At 35.4% G+C, this 15,859-nt stretch overlaps 1 protein-coding gene across 10 annotated transcripts in view; it reads right to left on the reverse strand.

Moving 5' to 3' along the window:
- The window catches only part of ERBIN (erbb2 interacting protein), a 110,948-nt gene that overhangs the window by 15,107 nt on the left and 79,982 nt on the right, over positions 1-15,859 (reverse strand). For 7 of the 10 annotated variants that reach the window (XM_052670012.1, XM_052670014.1, XM_052670009.1 and 4 more), the window contains 13 exons: positions 15,477-15,551; positions 14,060-14,204; positions 13,566-13,638; positions 12,533-12,662; positions 12,081-12,196; positions 11,049-11,118; positions 10,054-10,153; positions 9,780-9,901; positions 9,090-9,260; positions 8,191-8,373; positions 6,204-6,321; positions 2,922-3,105; positions 311-1,835 (listed from right to left, as the gene is read on the reverse strand). In XM_052670012.1, coding sequence (XP_052525972.1) covers positions 311-1,835; positions 2,922-3,105; positions 6,204-6,321; positions 8,191-8,373; positions 9,090-9,260; positions 9,780-9,901; positions 10,054-10,153; positions 11,049-11,118; positions 12,081-12,196; positions 12,533-12,662; positions 13,566-13,638; positions 14,060-14,204; positions 15,477-15,551 — 3,012 coding nt within the window. The remainder of the gene's footprint in view (positions 1-310; positions 1,836-2,921; positions 3,106-6,203; positions 6,322-8,190; positions 8,374-9,089; positions 9,261-9,779; positions 9,902-10,053; positions 10,154-11,048; positions 11,119-12,080; positions 12,197-12,532; positions 12,663-13,565; positions 13,639-14,059; positions 14,205-15,476; positions 15,552-15,859) is intronic. The other 3 variants (XM_052670019.1, XM_052670016.1, XM_052670017.1) reach the window with 2 other exon arrangements.

Genomic DNA, 15,859 nt, shown 5'->3' on the forward strand with positions numbered 1-15,859 from the left:
ACAACAAAAATTACTCGACCTAAAAAAAGTTGGACTTGCAGTCCAGAAGGTCAACAGGACATTTAATGTATTCAAAGGTTATTGGACTAAGCTGGCAAGTATGATGTAAAAGCATCAGGGACCTTTTTCTACAGGGAAACATTTCATTTAGAGACTGTTTTTCACATACTCTTCATAAACATGTTTACCTTTTAAAAGAAGTAGTAGAACAGAAATATAATTTTACTGGTAATTAAAAGCTGCTCAAAACATAGATATTTAACTTAATGCCTAGATTACAGAAAAGTAGAAAAAATAAAATTATTTTTACCTTTTCTAGCTTTTTAGCCTCAATATGTCGCAGCACTTGTTCCCTCCAGTCATGAGGGACTTTACTTTTTCCTGTAGGGTCTAACAAAGAGTGCTCAGAGTTAACTCTTGGATTTGATCTCTTTGAAGGGCTAGTCCGAGAGTAATTAAAGTCACTAACTGACATAGTTCTTTCTGGTATTTCATTCACTGATGGACGAGCACTCTGTGGCCGAGGTACGTTTGGACCATCAATGCTGTACGTCCTGGCAGAAAGAGGTCTCTGCTGCCCTGACATTACTGGTGGAGCTCTTCCCATTGAATGCAAATCTCTGTATGTTAAATAATCCCCTTCAGGAACCTGGGCCCGCCTTGAAGGTCCAGCATCACCAACATTTACAGAAGCAGTAGAGGATACACTGCTCTGTCTTTGAAGAGTGTGCCTTGTTGCTCCAGGGAGCAGTCTGTCATTTGGTGGAACAGCCCACATGTCTATATGTCTACCAGCCATTCGCTGATGAGTGCTGTATGCAGCAGTGGCACGGACATTGTTGTGATTGGAGAAATTCATATTGGCAGAATGTTTTACATAGCTGGGTGCTTCTGTGCTGTCAGACCTCAGCAGACGTGAAGGAGGTAAATTGCTTTGTTCTACTTGGGTGCTTTGTTTCTGGGGCCACAAGGTGTCTTTTGCTGCTGTACTGCTGCTGTACTGAATGTTATACTGGGGAGTGGAAAACATCTGTGGACCACCTGGCACTGATCCTCTCACTACATTACCACCTTCAGGATTGTGATTTGAGTCCAACTTGAATGGAGTTTTTGTAGACAATATTAAATCAGATGATGACGACGATCCAGGAAAAACTTGCAAAGGCTGATCATATAGAAGAGTAGCAGATTTACTTCTGACTATGTTTTTCCCATCTGCATTACCAGATGAAGATTTTACCACTGAGTTTGGCTGTGGAGATCCACTGTCACTGACAATATCATAGACTTTCAGACCACCAGGGTCCATATTGGTGATGCTGTGAGACTTCGTTACAGTAGCACTTCTCTGTGGTGACAGATCTTCAGTGCTCCGTGAAATAGACAGCTCAGTGGAAGAGTTGCCATCAACTGTAGTGCTTCTCAGTAGTTCATCTTTACTGGGAGACTGTACTGATTCCTCAGGATGCCCATTTACTTTATTTATAGGATACCTATTTCCATTTTCCAAGTGCTCACCTTCTTCTTTTGTAACATTATTCATCAAGCCCTTTACTGACACTACTTCCTGTGGCTTTATTCTTTCTATGGGAACTGGCACTGCCTCTTCACTAGCCAGTTTATTGATATTCATGTTTATTTGGTCTAATTTGTGAGTCTCCTCTGTAGGACTACTTAGATCCACACCTTTTCCTATCAGACCTATTCTTTCTTCAATGCTCAGTTCGTATTCAGACAGATTTGTAACTTTCTCTTGCATATTTATTTCTTCTTCTGCAGTAATGTTCATTTCACCTCCATTTTGCAAAAGATTATTCAAATTTTCATCTTCTCGCCTGCAAGAAAAGATGATTCACAAACAATATTCCTAAGGGATTGAAGATATTCCTTCAAGAAAATTTAGAAAAACTGATGTGCAACATGGCCATGCTGCACACACAATGCAGGACAAAAACCAATTTACAAATAAATTTATGGATTTGCTATCTTACCATTACAAAAATTTGTTATTCAGAGAGTTTGCTTTGCTGATTAGCATCACGTTCTGATTTCAGACAGTGCGTGGGAGCTGTTAGGTCAGGGCCTGAACCAACGATTGAGCAACTGTTGAAGGGACACAGCCAGCCCTGGGAGTACAGGTGGAAGCAATTCACTTGTGCAAACCACATTTAAGGGTTGGCAGCACAAGTGAAGGATCTCTACTTGGATATTACCTTCTTCTGAGTGTTTAAGCAAGCTCTGGTCCTTGGAAAGGGGTAAGCAATTCATTATTACTGCATTACAACCTCTTCCTTTCTTGAGTGATCTAAAACTGTTTTGAGGCAGATATATCTGCTAATCACCTATCCTTACATAAAGCTACTTAACTTACACAGGAATAATTAAGGGTAGTTCAAAAATGTTAAAAGTATAAAGCAACTGTAACTTAAATTTCTCATAAAACAACACCAAGCTCCAAGACAACTGTAAGCAAAATTCTTGCTTTCATTGACACACATACACAAAAAAAAGCCAGAAATCTTTAAGTGCATTCTTCAAAAGATTCTAAAAGCTTTTTAATAATCATGTTAGCAATCAAACGGATCTTCACTATTTTCAACATTATGCAAATAAAAATAGAGCTTTTAAAATGTTATACTGGAAGTATTTTGCAGGGATAGCAGAAATTAAGGATGAAATTATTATACCCTGTTGTAACAAGAGATGGAATCGTATCTTTCATACTAAAATTGGTCTCCAAATTTGTCCCGTTTTTTTTTCATTGCTTTTTTCTTGAAACACTACTACTTAACATTATTTTGAAATATTAAAACTTCAGACTATTTAATGAATGATTAATTAAACAAATGGACATGTAATTTGAATGATCGAATAATGTTTTGCTATTATACTAGCTTAGTTTGATACAGTGTTCTACAAACCTGAACTTGGATAAAACAGCAGCATTTGTTTCTTTGTCTGGAGAACAGAGAGAAATATCTTGGCTGCTATCAGTATTTAAGGAAACAGAATCTGACATTCGAGAAGGAGAGGAACAGTTGCTGTTATTTTGATTACTGTTATGGGTAGCTTCATCTGATAAGGAATCAGCATCTTTTGAATCATCTGTAACAAAAAATGCGAATTTAGTTATAGACACAAATCTGCTTAACAGCCATTTAATGTGTTTAAATCACAGTGTTACGAAATCATACACTGTTCCTGAATGATACTTACTATCTTATATATTAATTTTCAGTAATTCTTTTACAACCTTTTTATAAATTCACAGAAGACTGCTGGCAGTAGTTTCTATTACTTCTGAAATATTTGGTTCAACATCAACAGTACTCATCTTTATATCTAAATTTGCCAAGTTTCCTTGGCATAAACCAGTGTTGCATTATTTCCCAAACATATCCATCAAATGATATTTTTTACAATTTTCATTCCTTCTACAATAAGCCCAAAGTTTTCAGTTGCATTACTCTATTCGCCCCAATGAAAACAAAGTATGCCGCTTCAAATACAGGATTTTTAAGGCTTACACATGTCTTGCTTTTTAACATTAAATCATTGTTAAATAGCTATTTAGTGCACCAAACAGTATGGAAAGAATTAGATCACTGACGATGTATATAGTTTTACAAATGTAAAAAAAAAAAAAAAAAAAAAAAAAAGTTCTTTTGCATGGTTGGGATGCAATGCATTCCCATACTTCACAGATCACATAGGACATTTTCAGAATTACTTGATTAATATATTAATATTGATTAATTAGATATATTAATATGTTATATTATTAATATATTAATAAGATATATTAATATTGATTAATATATGCACGCTTAAAATTGGTATCTGTATAAAAATAACTGATATGCAAGACTCCAAGCCAGCTGTGACTCTGACATGAGCAAACATAAGCATACAAATAAAAACTTTTTTTTTTTTTTTTCTTCTAGACACAGATATGGGTGCTAAAAGCATACTTTTTGAGAAACTATTTTTTAGCTAAGAGATGAGAGAAGTTTTGACTTTTCAGCCAGTTATAAGAGCCTAAAGACAATATTAATAAACACCATTTTTTTCACAGAATCTTAAAGTGGATGGAGTTGGAAAAAACCCTGGAAGTCACCTCTTTCCAACTCTCCCATCATAGACGGGGTTGCCATCCAACAGCTCAGGTTGCCACAAGACTCATCCAACCTGGCCCTGAATGCCTCCAGTGACAGGGCAACTTCTCTGAGCAAACTATTCCATCATCCTCTGATAAAAGAATTTACTTATCCATTGCAAATGCTCAGCAGACTTTTCTGGCTGCCTCAGTGGCTTTTCCTTCCTCCATCCTCAAAAAAAACCTTATCCTCTTACATACAACAGCCAGGAGAGCTTTTTTTTTTTTCCTGGAAAGTACTGGACTAGGGACATTATATGGAACAAAATACAATTTGCTCTCAGACTTAAAAATTTAGTTTCCTCCAATGGAAATGGTTATCCAGACTGAAATTATCTTCTAGAGAAGTAACATAAACCATAGTATCTCAGTTAACAAAAACAATGATCAGATGTTTCTTTTGAGAGGAAATAATAATAATAAAAGAGTAAGGTAATTATGGAAAAAAAAGAAACTGGAACAACTTTATTCTTAAGACTTACAAAGAGAGCACAGCTTCTCTGAGAAATTTAAAGAAGTGACATTGCTGCCAACAACAGCAATAATCAACAAAATGTGGGAGAAGAAGAAGCAGCAAGTATGGAACATTTCCAAGGCAAATACCATTTTCTGCAATTCTCTATCGAGAGAGTACTCAAGCTAACAGTTCTCAAAACCACAAAACATTTTTCTTCCCCTTTGACTTTAAACTGATTAACAAAATAGGAATGTCAGCACAGCTTTCTCAATCATACTCAAGGAAAGGATTCTTTCCTCTATTCACAGAATCAAAAGAGTTTACCAAGTTGGAAGAGGACCAGAAGCATCACAAAGTCCAACTCCTGGCTCCACATGGGAACATCCAAAATTCAAATCCTATGTCTGAGAGCATTATCCAAATGCCTCTTGAACTCCGTCAGCCTGGGCCACGAATGCTGCACAGGGATCCTGTTTCAATGCCCATCCATTCTCTGGATGAGCTTCTTCCTAACCTCCAACCTGACCCTCCCCTGGCACAGCTCCATGCCTTTCCCTCAGATTCAGTTGCTGTGACCAGAAAGAAGAGATGGGCACCTGCTCCTCTGCTCTTCTCATGAAGAAGTGGTAAGCCACCATGAGGCCTTATCCTTTGGGCTGAACCTCATACATCTTAACTTCTAGACTCTTTTCCGTCTTCGCTGCCCTCTTTAGGATGATATTATAGTTTTATGCCCTTCTAATACTGGGGGCACAACTGCACACAGAGCTCGAGGTGAGGCTGCGCAGAGCAAAGCAGGACAATCCCTCCCCTTCCCACAGTGGAAATGCTGGACATGGTGCACCACAGGGTACAGTTGGCCCTTTGGGCTGTCTGGCATACTGCTGACTCAGATACAACTTGCCATCAACCACAACCCCAGACATATTTCTGTGGGGCTGCTCTCCAGCTGCCTCTCCCCCAGTCTGTATGTTAATGTATTTCTAAGTAGCCACTGTTTTTATCCACCACGATACTTACCAGCTTCAACTGTGAGCTTTAGCCACCAAGAATTTTCTCCCTACAGTAGCAAACAGTATCTCTGTAGTTGTCCCATGCTGCCTCACCTTGCTTCCAGTGGCCACAGACTTTCTTTTTCTGCCTAAGTTCAAGAAGACAATACCTGCTAAGCTAAGCCAGCCTTCTGCCTTACTTGTTTAATTTCCAGCATTTGGAATGGCCTATTCTTGTGCTCTTAAGACGTAATGCTTAAAAAGTGACCTGTACTGACAAACTCCACTTTTGTGAAAAACGATCCACCAGAGGACTTCACCAACTAGTTCTCCAAGCACTCTCAAACCTGCTCTTCCCACATCCAGGCTGGAAGTTTTGGTGGCAGTTTTCCACCTTTCACTCAACTTCTTCATCATCACCATGGCCAATATGGCTTCCAATCAAGACTTCTCCCAGGAGACTCTCTGTTTACAACAAGTTAACTTTCCATTAACAGACAAATGTAATCACCTTTTACATAATTTAAATGGAAAAACTAGGCATTTTGAGTCAAGGAATTATTAGAATCCCACAATACTTTTTTTAATAGTATCTAACCTTTTTTACTGTTGCTAAGAGCTACCACTTTTGGTTGGTTGATGGAAGTTTCTATCAGTGGTGGACGCATTTCTGCCATTTTCATCTCTTCATCAGAAGAGAGTTCTTCTGACTCCTGCTAAAGGAAAAACAGTTTTATATAGAGAGCATTTTAAATAAATGGTTAAAGGTAAGTAAAACTGATCTAAACCATTACTCTATCTAATAAACAGTGAAGGTAAACACAGTAGTGAAGTAACACAGACCTAACATAGCAACTCTGTGGCGCTATTGAATTTAGTAATTCAATGAATCCAACGAATTTAGTAACTTTTTACCACTGAATTATCTTTAAGATGCAGCACATACACATTTGCTTTGTGTGTGATGAACTCAATGGGAATGATGGTTAAATTGGTGATAACTTCAGCTTAGGTTTTCATTTTGAAATTTACACTGGGATAAACTTTCAAATGGAAGAGAAGATATTTAGGAATAAATGATGCTGAATAGATCTAGGCTAAAAATCACTAGATCCTAACCATCACATGGATCTTAGTGCAGTTCTGAAAGACATAAACTGACAAAGCTGCCTGCAAGAACAGCCACGCAATAGATTCAGAATTCTATTGCCTGGCCCATATGCTGCTGTCATCTTCAAAAATACAATTTTTTTTTTCATTAATATTCTCTGTAATGAAACAAAAAAATCTTTACAAAATACAGTGCCATGAATTGCATGGGGCTAACTACCAGGCCAGCTTTTGGACTACAGCAGAGGTCAGTAAAACTGAGTGAGAAGTAGCAAACATGTTGTGACCAAGTTTATAACAATCCTGTTCCTCTGTAACAAGAACAGATAACCTCTTTGCTGCCTCTGCCCTTCCCCTTCAGTGTGACATTTAACAAGTGCAATTAACAATGAAAGGAAAAGCTTTTATGCATATAAAGTTATGTGGATTGAGACAAAGTCAGTAGCAAGTTACTATAAGGAAGTAAGGAATTTAGTATCCACAGTTGACTGCATACTACTGCCTGATTTCCTTACTGGCATACAGCCAGGTTTAAAGAATGACTGCCACTGCTAGACAACTAGGTTTTTTTTTTTGTGGGGTTCTGATTGTTGTTTTTTTTGTTCTTGTTTTTGTTTTTAAAATATTGTTTTTGAACTGCAGAGAATTGTCAGAATCAGTGTTTTCAGAATGCATATAATAGCAGGAACATGCAATGGGGGAAAAGACCCAGCAACAGCAACAATGGCTTGCCATAAAGTCTCTTAATCACATGATAAATGCAAGCTCCAGTGCTTGCACAACACACACAAAAAATAATCAGTTCATGAAACTACTGAAAAAAAAAAACCAACAAAAAACATTTTACATGATGTGATTGACAAGTAATTGACAACCTCCAAAATGCTATTAATGCTGAAACCTGTTCTAAAGTAAAAAATATATACATTTGTCACAGATGTACAAAGAGTTCAGAAACTGTGTCTTATTTCTTAAAAAAAGTCATACTTAATATATCTTACTACTAAATACATACAAAAACATTTTAAAGCCCACTTGTTAACTGAAATGAACAGGCACGATCACTTACATGCTCAAGATTTTGCTTGTTCCTACTGACAAGATATTTTGACATTTCAGTAACAGTCACAATCAATTATTTACCAAGGTGCTGAAAATCAAGTGGAAACCAGAAAATTCTATTTAAGAAAGAATCTTTTCCAGAGCTTAGTACTTAGACCAATTTTTGAGCTTGGCTTATTTTTCTTTAAATGCCTACAGTTTCATTATGAACTTTTTGTTACATTTTTCAACTTGCACTTATAATAAGGTAAAGTGAGAATAATATTGCATTACAAACCCTTCTGTACTAACAGTGCTTGTGGATAGAAATTTTCTGCTCTTGTCAACATAAATTTTCATTTCTCTTAGAAACAAGTCTGATGCAACACCAGCACAACTCTTTGACTGCTATAATGTTCATCACAATGCCTCACCTCAAGCGTGTCTTCATGATTAACAATTGTTTTTGTGTTCTGCAAGGTTTTAACAAGTGCAGCCATCTGCGAATTTGCAGTGCAGTGCTCAGCTTCTGGTTCAGTAGGCTTCTGCACAGAGCTTCCTGCTGAATACTGCTTTCTCTCATCAGCCTTATTCTTCACTGGAACAATTTCGGAAGTCTACAGGATTAAGAACATTCGTACAAAAAACATTTTGAAACCCTTTTCAATAACATATGATATCAAGAATTGACATTACATATTATGGAAAATTATGAAATAGATGATGTTTGAAATGAGCAAGTATGAAATACACGAGATAGAAAGAAACCTCTCTAGACTATCCCATTGTACTCCTCACCCTTTTCCAATTGGTTTCGCTCTCATCCCTACTGGCGTCAATTCATATCATTAAACTTTCAGTTAAATTAAAAAAAAAAAAAAAGCCAAGAGTATCTACAATAAAACAAGCGAGCAAAGACATGCCAAGCAGTCCTACCACCTATTACACTACATCTTCATTTTCAGCGTTAAGAGGAAAATTGCTAACACCAAGCAGACATATATTGCAGACTTCTTCATGGTGAGGGTACAGAACACTGGAACAGGCTGCCCAGAGAAGCTGCAAGGTCTCCTTCAACGCAGACATTCAAAACTCGTGTGGATGTGTTCCTGTGTGTCCTGATCTAAGTGCTCCTGGTCCAACAGGGGCATTGAACTAGATGATTTTTTCAAGGTCTCTTCCAAACCCTGACATTCTGTGATTCCTAATATGATGAAGAGGTAAGCCCTGCTCTTTAATGCAGAGCATTAATGAGGACAGAGAAGAACTAAAAAGAATTAATGGCAATCTAGATATTTGGAAGTTTCAGTGAAGTCAGAAGATTGTATCTAACCTTTACCCCCACATCTTTTACACAAGCTGTCTGGCTTTCTCGTTTTGATTCCTTAGCAACATCTTCAGTAGACTCTTCATCCTTTAGCCTATGTACAATTGTCTGCACTGTTTTGACCATATTCTTCAGCTCATCAGGATATGGAGTTGGATACCTCTTCAAATTGCCTTCCTGTGTAATAAAAAGTAATATTCTAATTTTAATTAAAAGCTGTAATTAAAGTATCAAGCTTTAAAATAGACAATAGATTCAGACAAAACACTCAGAGCAAAACCTAGAATCTCCACTTTGCAGTTTGAATCTACCTAGATTAACAAAAATTTTAGAAAACCCAGCAAAGTTACAAATCAATTATTTTTGCTTTAAATTTGTCTGTTGATACCAAACAGGAAGAGTAATGGCAACTGCTATGTATTTAAATAAAAATCAGAATTAACCATTATTTCCCAGCTATCCTTCTCCTGTACCAGCACCAGTCCAGCAATTTCATAATTATGTGCTCCATTTTAATGATGACGAAAAAAAAAAATAGCCCAGTTTGATGCTCTTAAACTAGTAAATGAAGTCTTGATTTCTTCAGCAGAGCTAAGTCAGCAGTCAAAGGAATAAAAAAGGAGGGGAGTCAGGAATGTCAATGGGAAAAAGAGAGAGAGAGAAACACCAGTAGTAAAAAATAAATGAAGTACTAACCCGAGGTGGTGCCTCTCTCTCATCTTTGTCTTCATCACACTCAAATGCCACCTGAGCACGCTGTTTCCTCTGTTCTTCCCACAAAGATGGATTGAAGCTTTCATTGTCAGATATGAACATAACTAAAGAAAAAAACAAGCACTTGTAAGAATAGGATGCATTACACAAAATAAAAGTCCTCTTTTTTCTTCTTTTTCCTGGATGGCATTTTTTTAATTTATACTTGAAAAGGCAACAAATTAATGATGCTGGAAGTTGAAAAAGAAATCCTTACCATCCTCAGTCCTTGGTTGCTGGGGGAACATGTAATTTGTAAGCACAGTTTTCTGTGTGTCAGGGTCTGCTTCTTTTTGAAGGGGGATAAGTGGTTTTGACTAAGAAGCAAATCAAAGAAAATTACATTAAGAAAACATACACGTGTACAAAGTAAAGATTATCTACATAACTTATAGAATGCAAGGCAGAGCAGTCTTCATTTTCCCTCTGAATAATTTTCAGAGAATGAAATTGCTAATACATGTCAATAGATGACTTTCTTGGGAATGGAAAAAAACAAATTCAAGAGAATAAATTGGATATAAAAAAAAAATAACCCTATTTTTGCTAGGACTTATTGTTGTCCCAAAGTAAGCTGATCTGGGATGCACAGACACACTTAGTCATCTACACCTGTGGACAGCTATATAAAGTAAAATTTTGTGCTTTTTCTTTTTTAAATATAATATTGATATCAGACTGGTAACTCTCACTCTTCAGAAGTCTTTCAGTATACCACACTTGAGATCAAAGAATTTCTGGAAGCCCTGAAAGCCTTAGTGCCATACAGGAAATTGGTAGAATATAGAGGAATAAGACAAGGCATGAGTACACAAGTTACTTCTCAATAGCTTGAAATATGGACAGCAACAAAGTTCAAAGATAGGACAAGCAACCTAACACAAAAGAGGTTATGCAAATCTTCTACAGTGGTGCAACTGCAGCACACCACTGTATACGTTTAAGTGCTAACAACTTTTCAAATACCACCTTTCTTGTTTAAGAGATGACAAGAAATTCCAACATCTGTGAAATTGTGTTTCATATAAAAGCTTTGACAGATAAGCTCTAAAGTAAGGGAGACACAGTGTTGTTTATTTTGAGAGAATGGACAAAATGTCAAGGAAGTACTTATGCACATACAATTCACTTAATATTCAAAAGATCACTTATCAATTCAATTAGGAATAAAGTCAACCATCTGTCTGTAATTTTTCTCCTGGAATATTTTACCTGATTGTCCGATAGCCACATGGCAGTGAGCTGTTGCAGTTTTGTAAAGGTAAATGGCAAATTCTTCAGCCTGCAAATTGCAATAAAAGTTTATGAAAACACACTTATCAATACTACAACTTGACAGTTAAAGGGCCTTTTTTTTTTTTTTTAAATATGCATTTCTGCCTACTTTAGCAAAAATGAGACAAGGCAAACTGAATTTATCTCATGTCAATGACCTGAACACAATTTTTATGATAACCATCAGCACTGCATATAAATCAATTACTGAACTTAAAATCAATACTATTTATTTTATACTTTAATTAGAAGAATCCTCAGCAATCCTTCAACATACACAGGTATGTTGAACAATATACACAGGTACTAAAATTAAGAAAAAAGGGTCACACCTAAAATTGTGGTTTTTTTAAGTGTGAATAAAATCAGGCTTAGGGTAGAGTACAAAGAAACTATATTTGGAGAACAGAAGGGAGAGTTCAAATTTATCTCTCCCAACACATTTCAATTCTGCAAACTGACGAATCCAAAAAGACATTTTGCCAGTTTTTATGGACCAGTTTTAATAAAAAATGTCTCTATCCTCCCTCTTCTCCAACACATGCTGGGGGAGCATCGTATACCGCAACACTTCTGTTTTGTGTCCCCTGTATGCAATACAGGAAGCTATTAATTTTTTAGCTGCAAACCAAATGCAAATTTTAAGAGGATAGACAAATGAATTCCATTAAAAAATACATACTAATAGCCATTGGCATATCTAAGCCACATGTCAGTGCATGTACTTAAATCAAACATATGCCTAATCAAAGAAACATAGCTTCTTAAAGCGGAAGAACAATAAATGAAATCCATGCATTGCAGTCAGATTATGAATTGAGGGATGTAATGACAGGTAGCACAGAACATTCAGAAAATGGCTCTACTTACATCCGATAGATACCAGGTGATAGATACCAGTTACACTAAAATACACTCAATGCCATTGCATTTTATATGATTTTTTACTTGAATTATATGCTCACAAACCTATTGTCACTCAGGTTGATGACCTTCAATTTCTGCATGTCACCCATTTCTTCAGGGAGAAATTCAAGTTTATTTGAATGCAGAAACAATACCGTTACATACTTCCAATTTCCAATCTGAAAAAAGAATCCAGAGAATTAATTCACCTTCACAGCTCTAAAAATACAATCTATTATTACTTTAAAACAACCAGTCTACAGCTATCTTGTTTAGTATAATTAGGTTTATTTTTATATATTATCCCTTTAGTGCTCACAGAATTGGTACTGATTTCTACTACTAGCTTCAAAAACTTTTCAGATTTATTTGTATATTTGTAAACGTTGTCATTAAATATACACAAAAAGTACTCAAGAATGATTAATCTGTTGTCCAAATAAAATATGTATCAACAATGCAGTTTAATACCCATGAAAATACTTTGTTTTTCAGTTTTATAACTAAATACATACCTCTGGTGGTAGCTGCGTTAAGAAGTTATGATCTGCAGCAAATGTCCTTATGTTAGATAGTTGCCCAACAGATGAAGGCAATGTTTCAATCTCATTGAAACTGCAGTCCAGTTCTTCTACTGATATTAACCTGAAAAAAGTAATACTCTGCTCTACAGGTTGATTTATCCAAAAATAACGGAATGCTTTAAGTTTAAATTACATTGATACCAGTATCAATTGCAAATGAAATTCAAAATGAAACACTGAAACTCAACTAAAATTAGAATCCAAGAAACTCATTTACTAATTGCCTAAATTCTTATTTTTTCCTTAATCTTGCTATTGACATCAGACAAGAGCTTTCAGAGGCGGTCAAGGAACTGAAAACAATCAGAATAGGACAAATGGCTAAATGGGAATTAAGAAACAGTGAATGTTAAGACATGTGGGCAGAGTAGTATTTTGTAAATTCTAGCAATACTTATATCAATTTCAATAGGAGAAAACACATTGGAACAAATATCCATGCTCAGTTTAGCATTTAATTATGAACTACTTATTTTTGTCATCATTTGGGACTTTTCAATTGAATTGCTGAACATGGAGGTAGACATTTAAAAAATCCCACTAATAAACAGGTGAAAAATAATTGTGCATGCTTAGATTTACTATTTCCAGGCCTTTTTATACCAGTTCTATCATCTGCCACATTTAGTATGGCCACTGCAATGATAAAGGCAAGAACACTTTAAGGCAGCTGCATACCTTTGTAACCATGTTGTTTCCCTTCAAATTCTATTTCTTTTATAGATCAGTGGCCTCATTAATGAGTGGGAAACATAGGTTTTGATACATATTATTTAAATATGTAGAATACATACTGAGAACCAAGAAATAGGTACGAAACATTTGCTACCAGTTTCATTATCACATTAATATATAGAAGGAAATGAATCAATTAGAGAAACGTAAACCATTCAACAGAGGAACCACTGTTACAGAAAAGATTGCAGAAAAGCAGTCTGGCATCTCATTTAGGTTAAATACATACCCTCCAATAGAGTCTGGCAAATAAATTAACTGATTTTCATCAATTTTAAGAGTTGTTACCTTCTTCAGGGAACCTGTGGGAAAAAAAAAAACATGAACAACTAAATAAATAAAAAATTAAAAACAAAATGGAGTTCATTAAATTTAGTTTTAATCCTAAGTTGGGGGGGAAATATACTTTCTGTATTCCCTGAAATTGCTGTAGAGCTATATATTTACTAAAAAAGGTAAGGTGAGCTTACAGGATTAATCTGCCAGCTTACTGCAAACTAGTCATAGGAAATACTTGTTTTTTCAAGCTCTGTTACTGTTGACAATTACTTATCAATTATGTTTTATTCAACTTTATCCAAAACTGGAACTTAAAAACACTCAACATGTAGGTCTAAAATATTATTTATATTTTTATATTATTTATATATATTTATTATTTATATAGTGTTCTGTGACTAAACCATAAACTTTTTAATTCATGAATTAATTGAAAATACAAACCAATAGTCTCTGGCAGTTGCTGAAGTGAATTACTGGATAACAATAGGTCTTGTAGGCTTTCACAACCTGAAATACCTTCTTCAACAATTTCGATGTTGTTTTTAGAAACATCCAGGTAGGTCAGTTGTTTCAAAGTGCCTATGAACTAAAAGCAATAGAAAATAATATACTAGGAAGTGCATATTCTAAACAAGAGCCAGAAGTTTTAACTACAAACTATCTCTGAAACGTAATACCACAGGAAAAGAGAAAACGTATTTACAGTGATAAAACAATTTTATGCAGAATATCCTATCTTTATGATGAGTTATTTTCTGCTAATACATATGCTTAACATGTTGCTACATACAAAAACACACCAGTTATTCTGCAGGTTTCTTTGAAGTCAGTTTTAAATGCAACTGTATGATCAGTCACCATGGATAGACAGAAGCTTTAGAACAGACTCAACACAGACGCACACAGTGTAACAAAAGGAGATAATACCACCCACGTTAAGTCTCCTAATGCTTGAGTTTGAATTTTGTATAAAGTTGCATTCTACATAAACTCAAAAGCAATAACAGTGAACCAGCACATTATACTGATAAAAAGTGCTGAAGTAAATCTTGTATTACATTTACATATGAAGATTTGTACACACAAGTATTTAAAATCTTTACAAGGGAGAGAGTGCACTTGCTTTCACGTAGAAGTTTTATTTTATTATGAAATAGAAAAATTCAGTGTATACTCAACTCTTCTCAAGGAATAATTAGCTGAAGTGAAGAAAGACAGTGAAGATATTACAGTATCAGAGGACTACTGATCAGACAAGAAAGCTCCATGTCCAAAGACTGTTAATAATTTTGAGTCTGAAAACATACCAGCTGCTTCCCAAATTTCCAACAGTGCTTTACTAGAACACAAACACAAGTTCACTAGTACTTCAGTCACACGTCACCCAGGACCCTAAGCAACTGAGAGACGTCAGAATGTTTTCTCAGGAATTTGTACACACAGCAGAGAATCCTCAGCTGCCGCTGTTTGCTTTACAGGCACTGCTAGTAAAAAGTCAGAAAGCCACATGACATTTACCCTGTATTTTCTATTTTGCTCCTTAAGGCAAACAATTCCTCTTTGGAAGGACTAGGCAGCCTTAAGTTTGAATCAAAATTTGATCTAGGATTTTAACCCCTTTCTCAATTTGGAACATGATTTTTAGGTGACAGATCTGTCAATGAAAAAGAAGCTGTGCACAAAAACGATCACGATCAGTGACAACTTCTAAGTAGGTTAGTTAAGCCTTAAGCAGTATTTATCCTATTGGTTTTAAGTAACATTAAAATTATACAGCAACTTCAATATATATGCTGTTAAAGCAAATACAACTGTAAATTAGAATACTACATGTTTAAAACAAAAAAAGGGAACTTACTCCTGGAATAAGTGTTAGTCTATTACCATCCATCCAAAACTCCTTTAACCCACTCAGTTGCTCAAGCACTTCAGGCTGTAAGGAGAAACCATTTTAAAAAATAGTTATTTAAAAAGGCAAAAAAACTTCAGCAACTCATATATATGTAACTAACATAAGTAATGTCTAATTACATACATTTGTTTCATTCGTTGATAAAAAAAAAACAGGTAATTTACTTTTTGAAATATATATACAAGATATACAAAACATGATGAAAACTTGATCACTCTACTGAAGTCTTCATAGAACTAAAATCTTCGTAGAAAGTATCATCTTTTACAGTCACTGCTATTTTTCAGCTAGAGCATACAAGAAGTTCATCTTGCATAGAATTCTCTTTC

The sequence above is a fragment of the Tympanuchus pallidicinctus genome, unplaced genomic scaffold (assembly GCF_026119805.1).
Source record: "Tympanuchus pallidicinctus isolate F22 unplaced genomic scaffold, pur_lepc_1.0 scaffold9, whole genome shotgun sequence".
Lineage (NCBI taxonomy): Eukaryota > Metazoa > Chordata > Aves > Galliformes > Phasianidae > Tympanuchus > Tympanuchus pallidicinctus.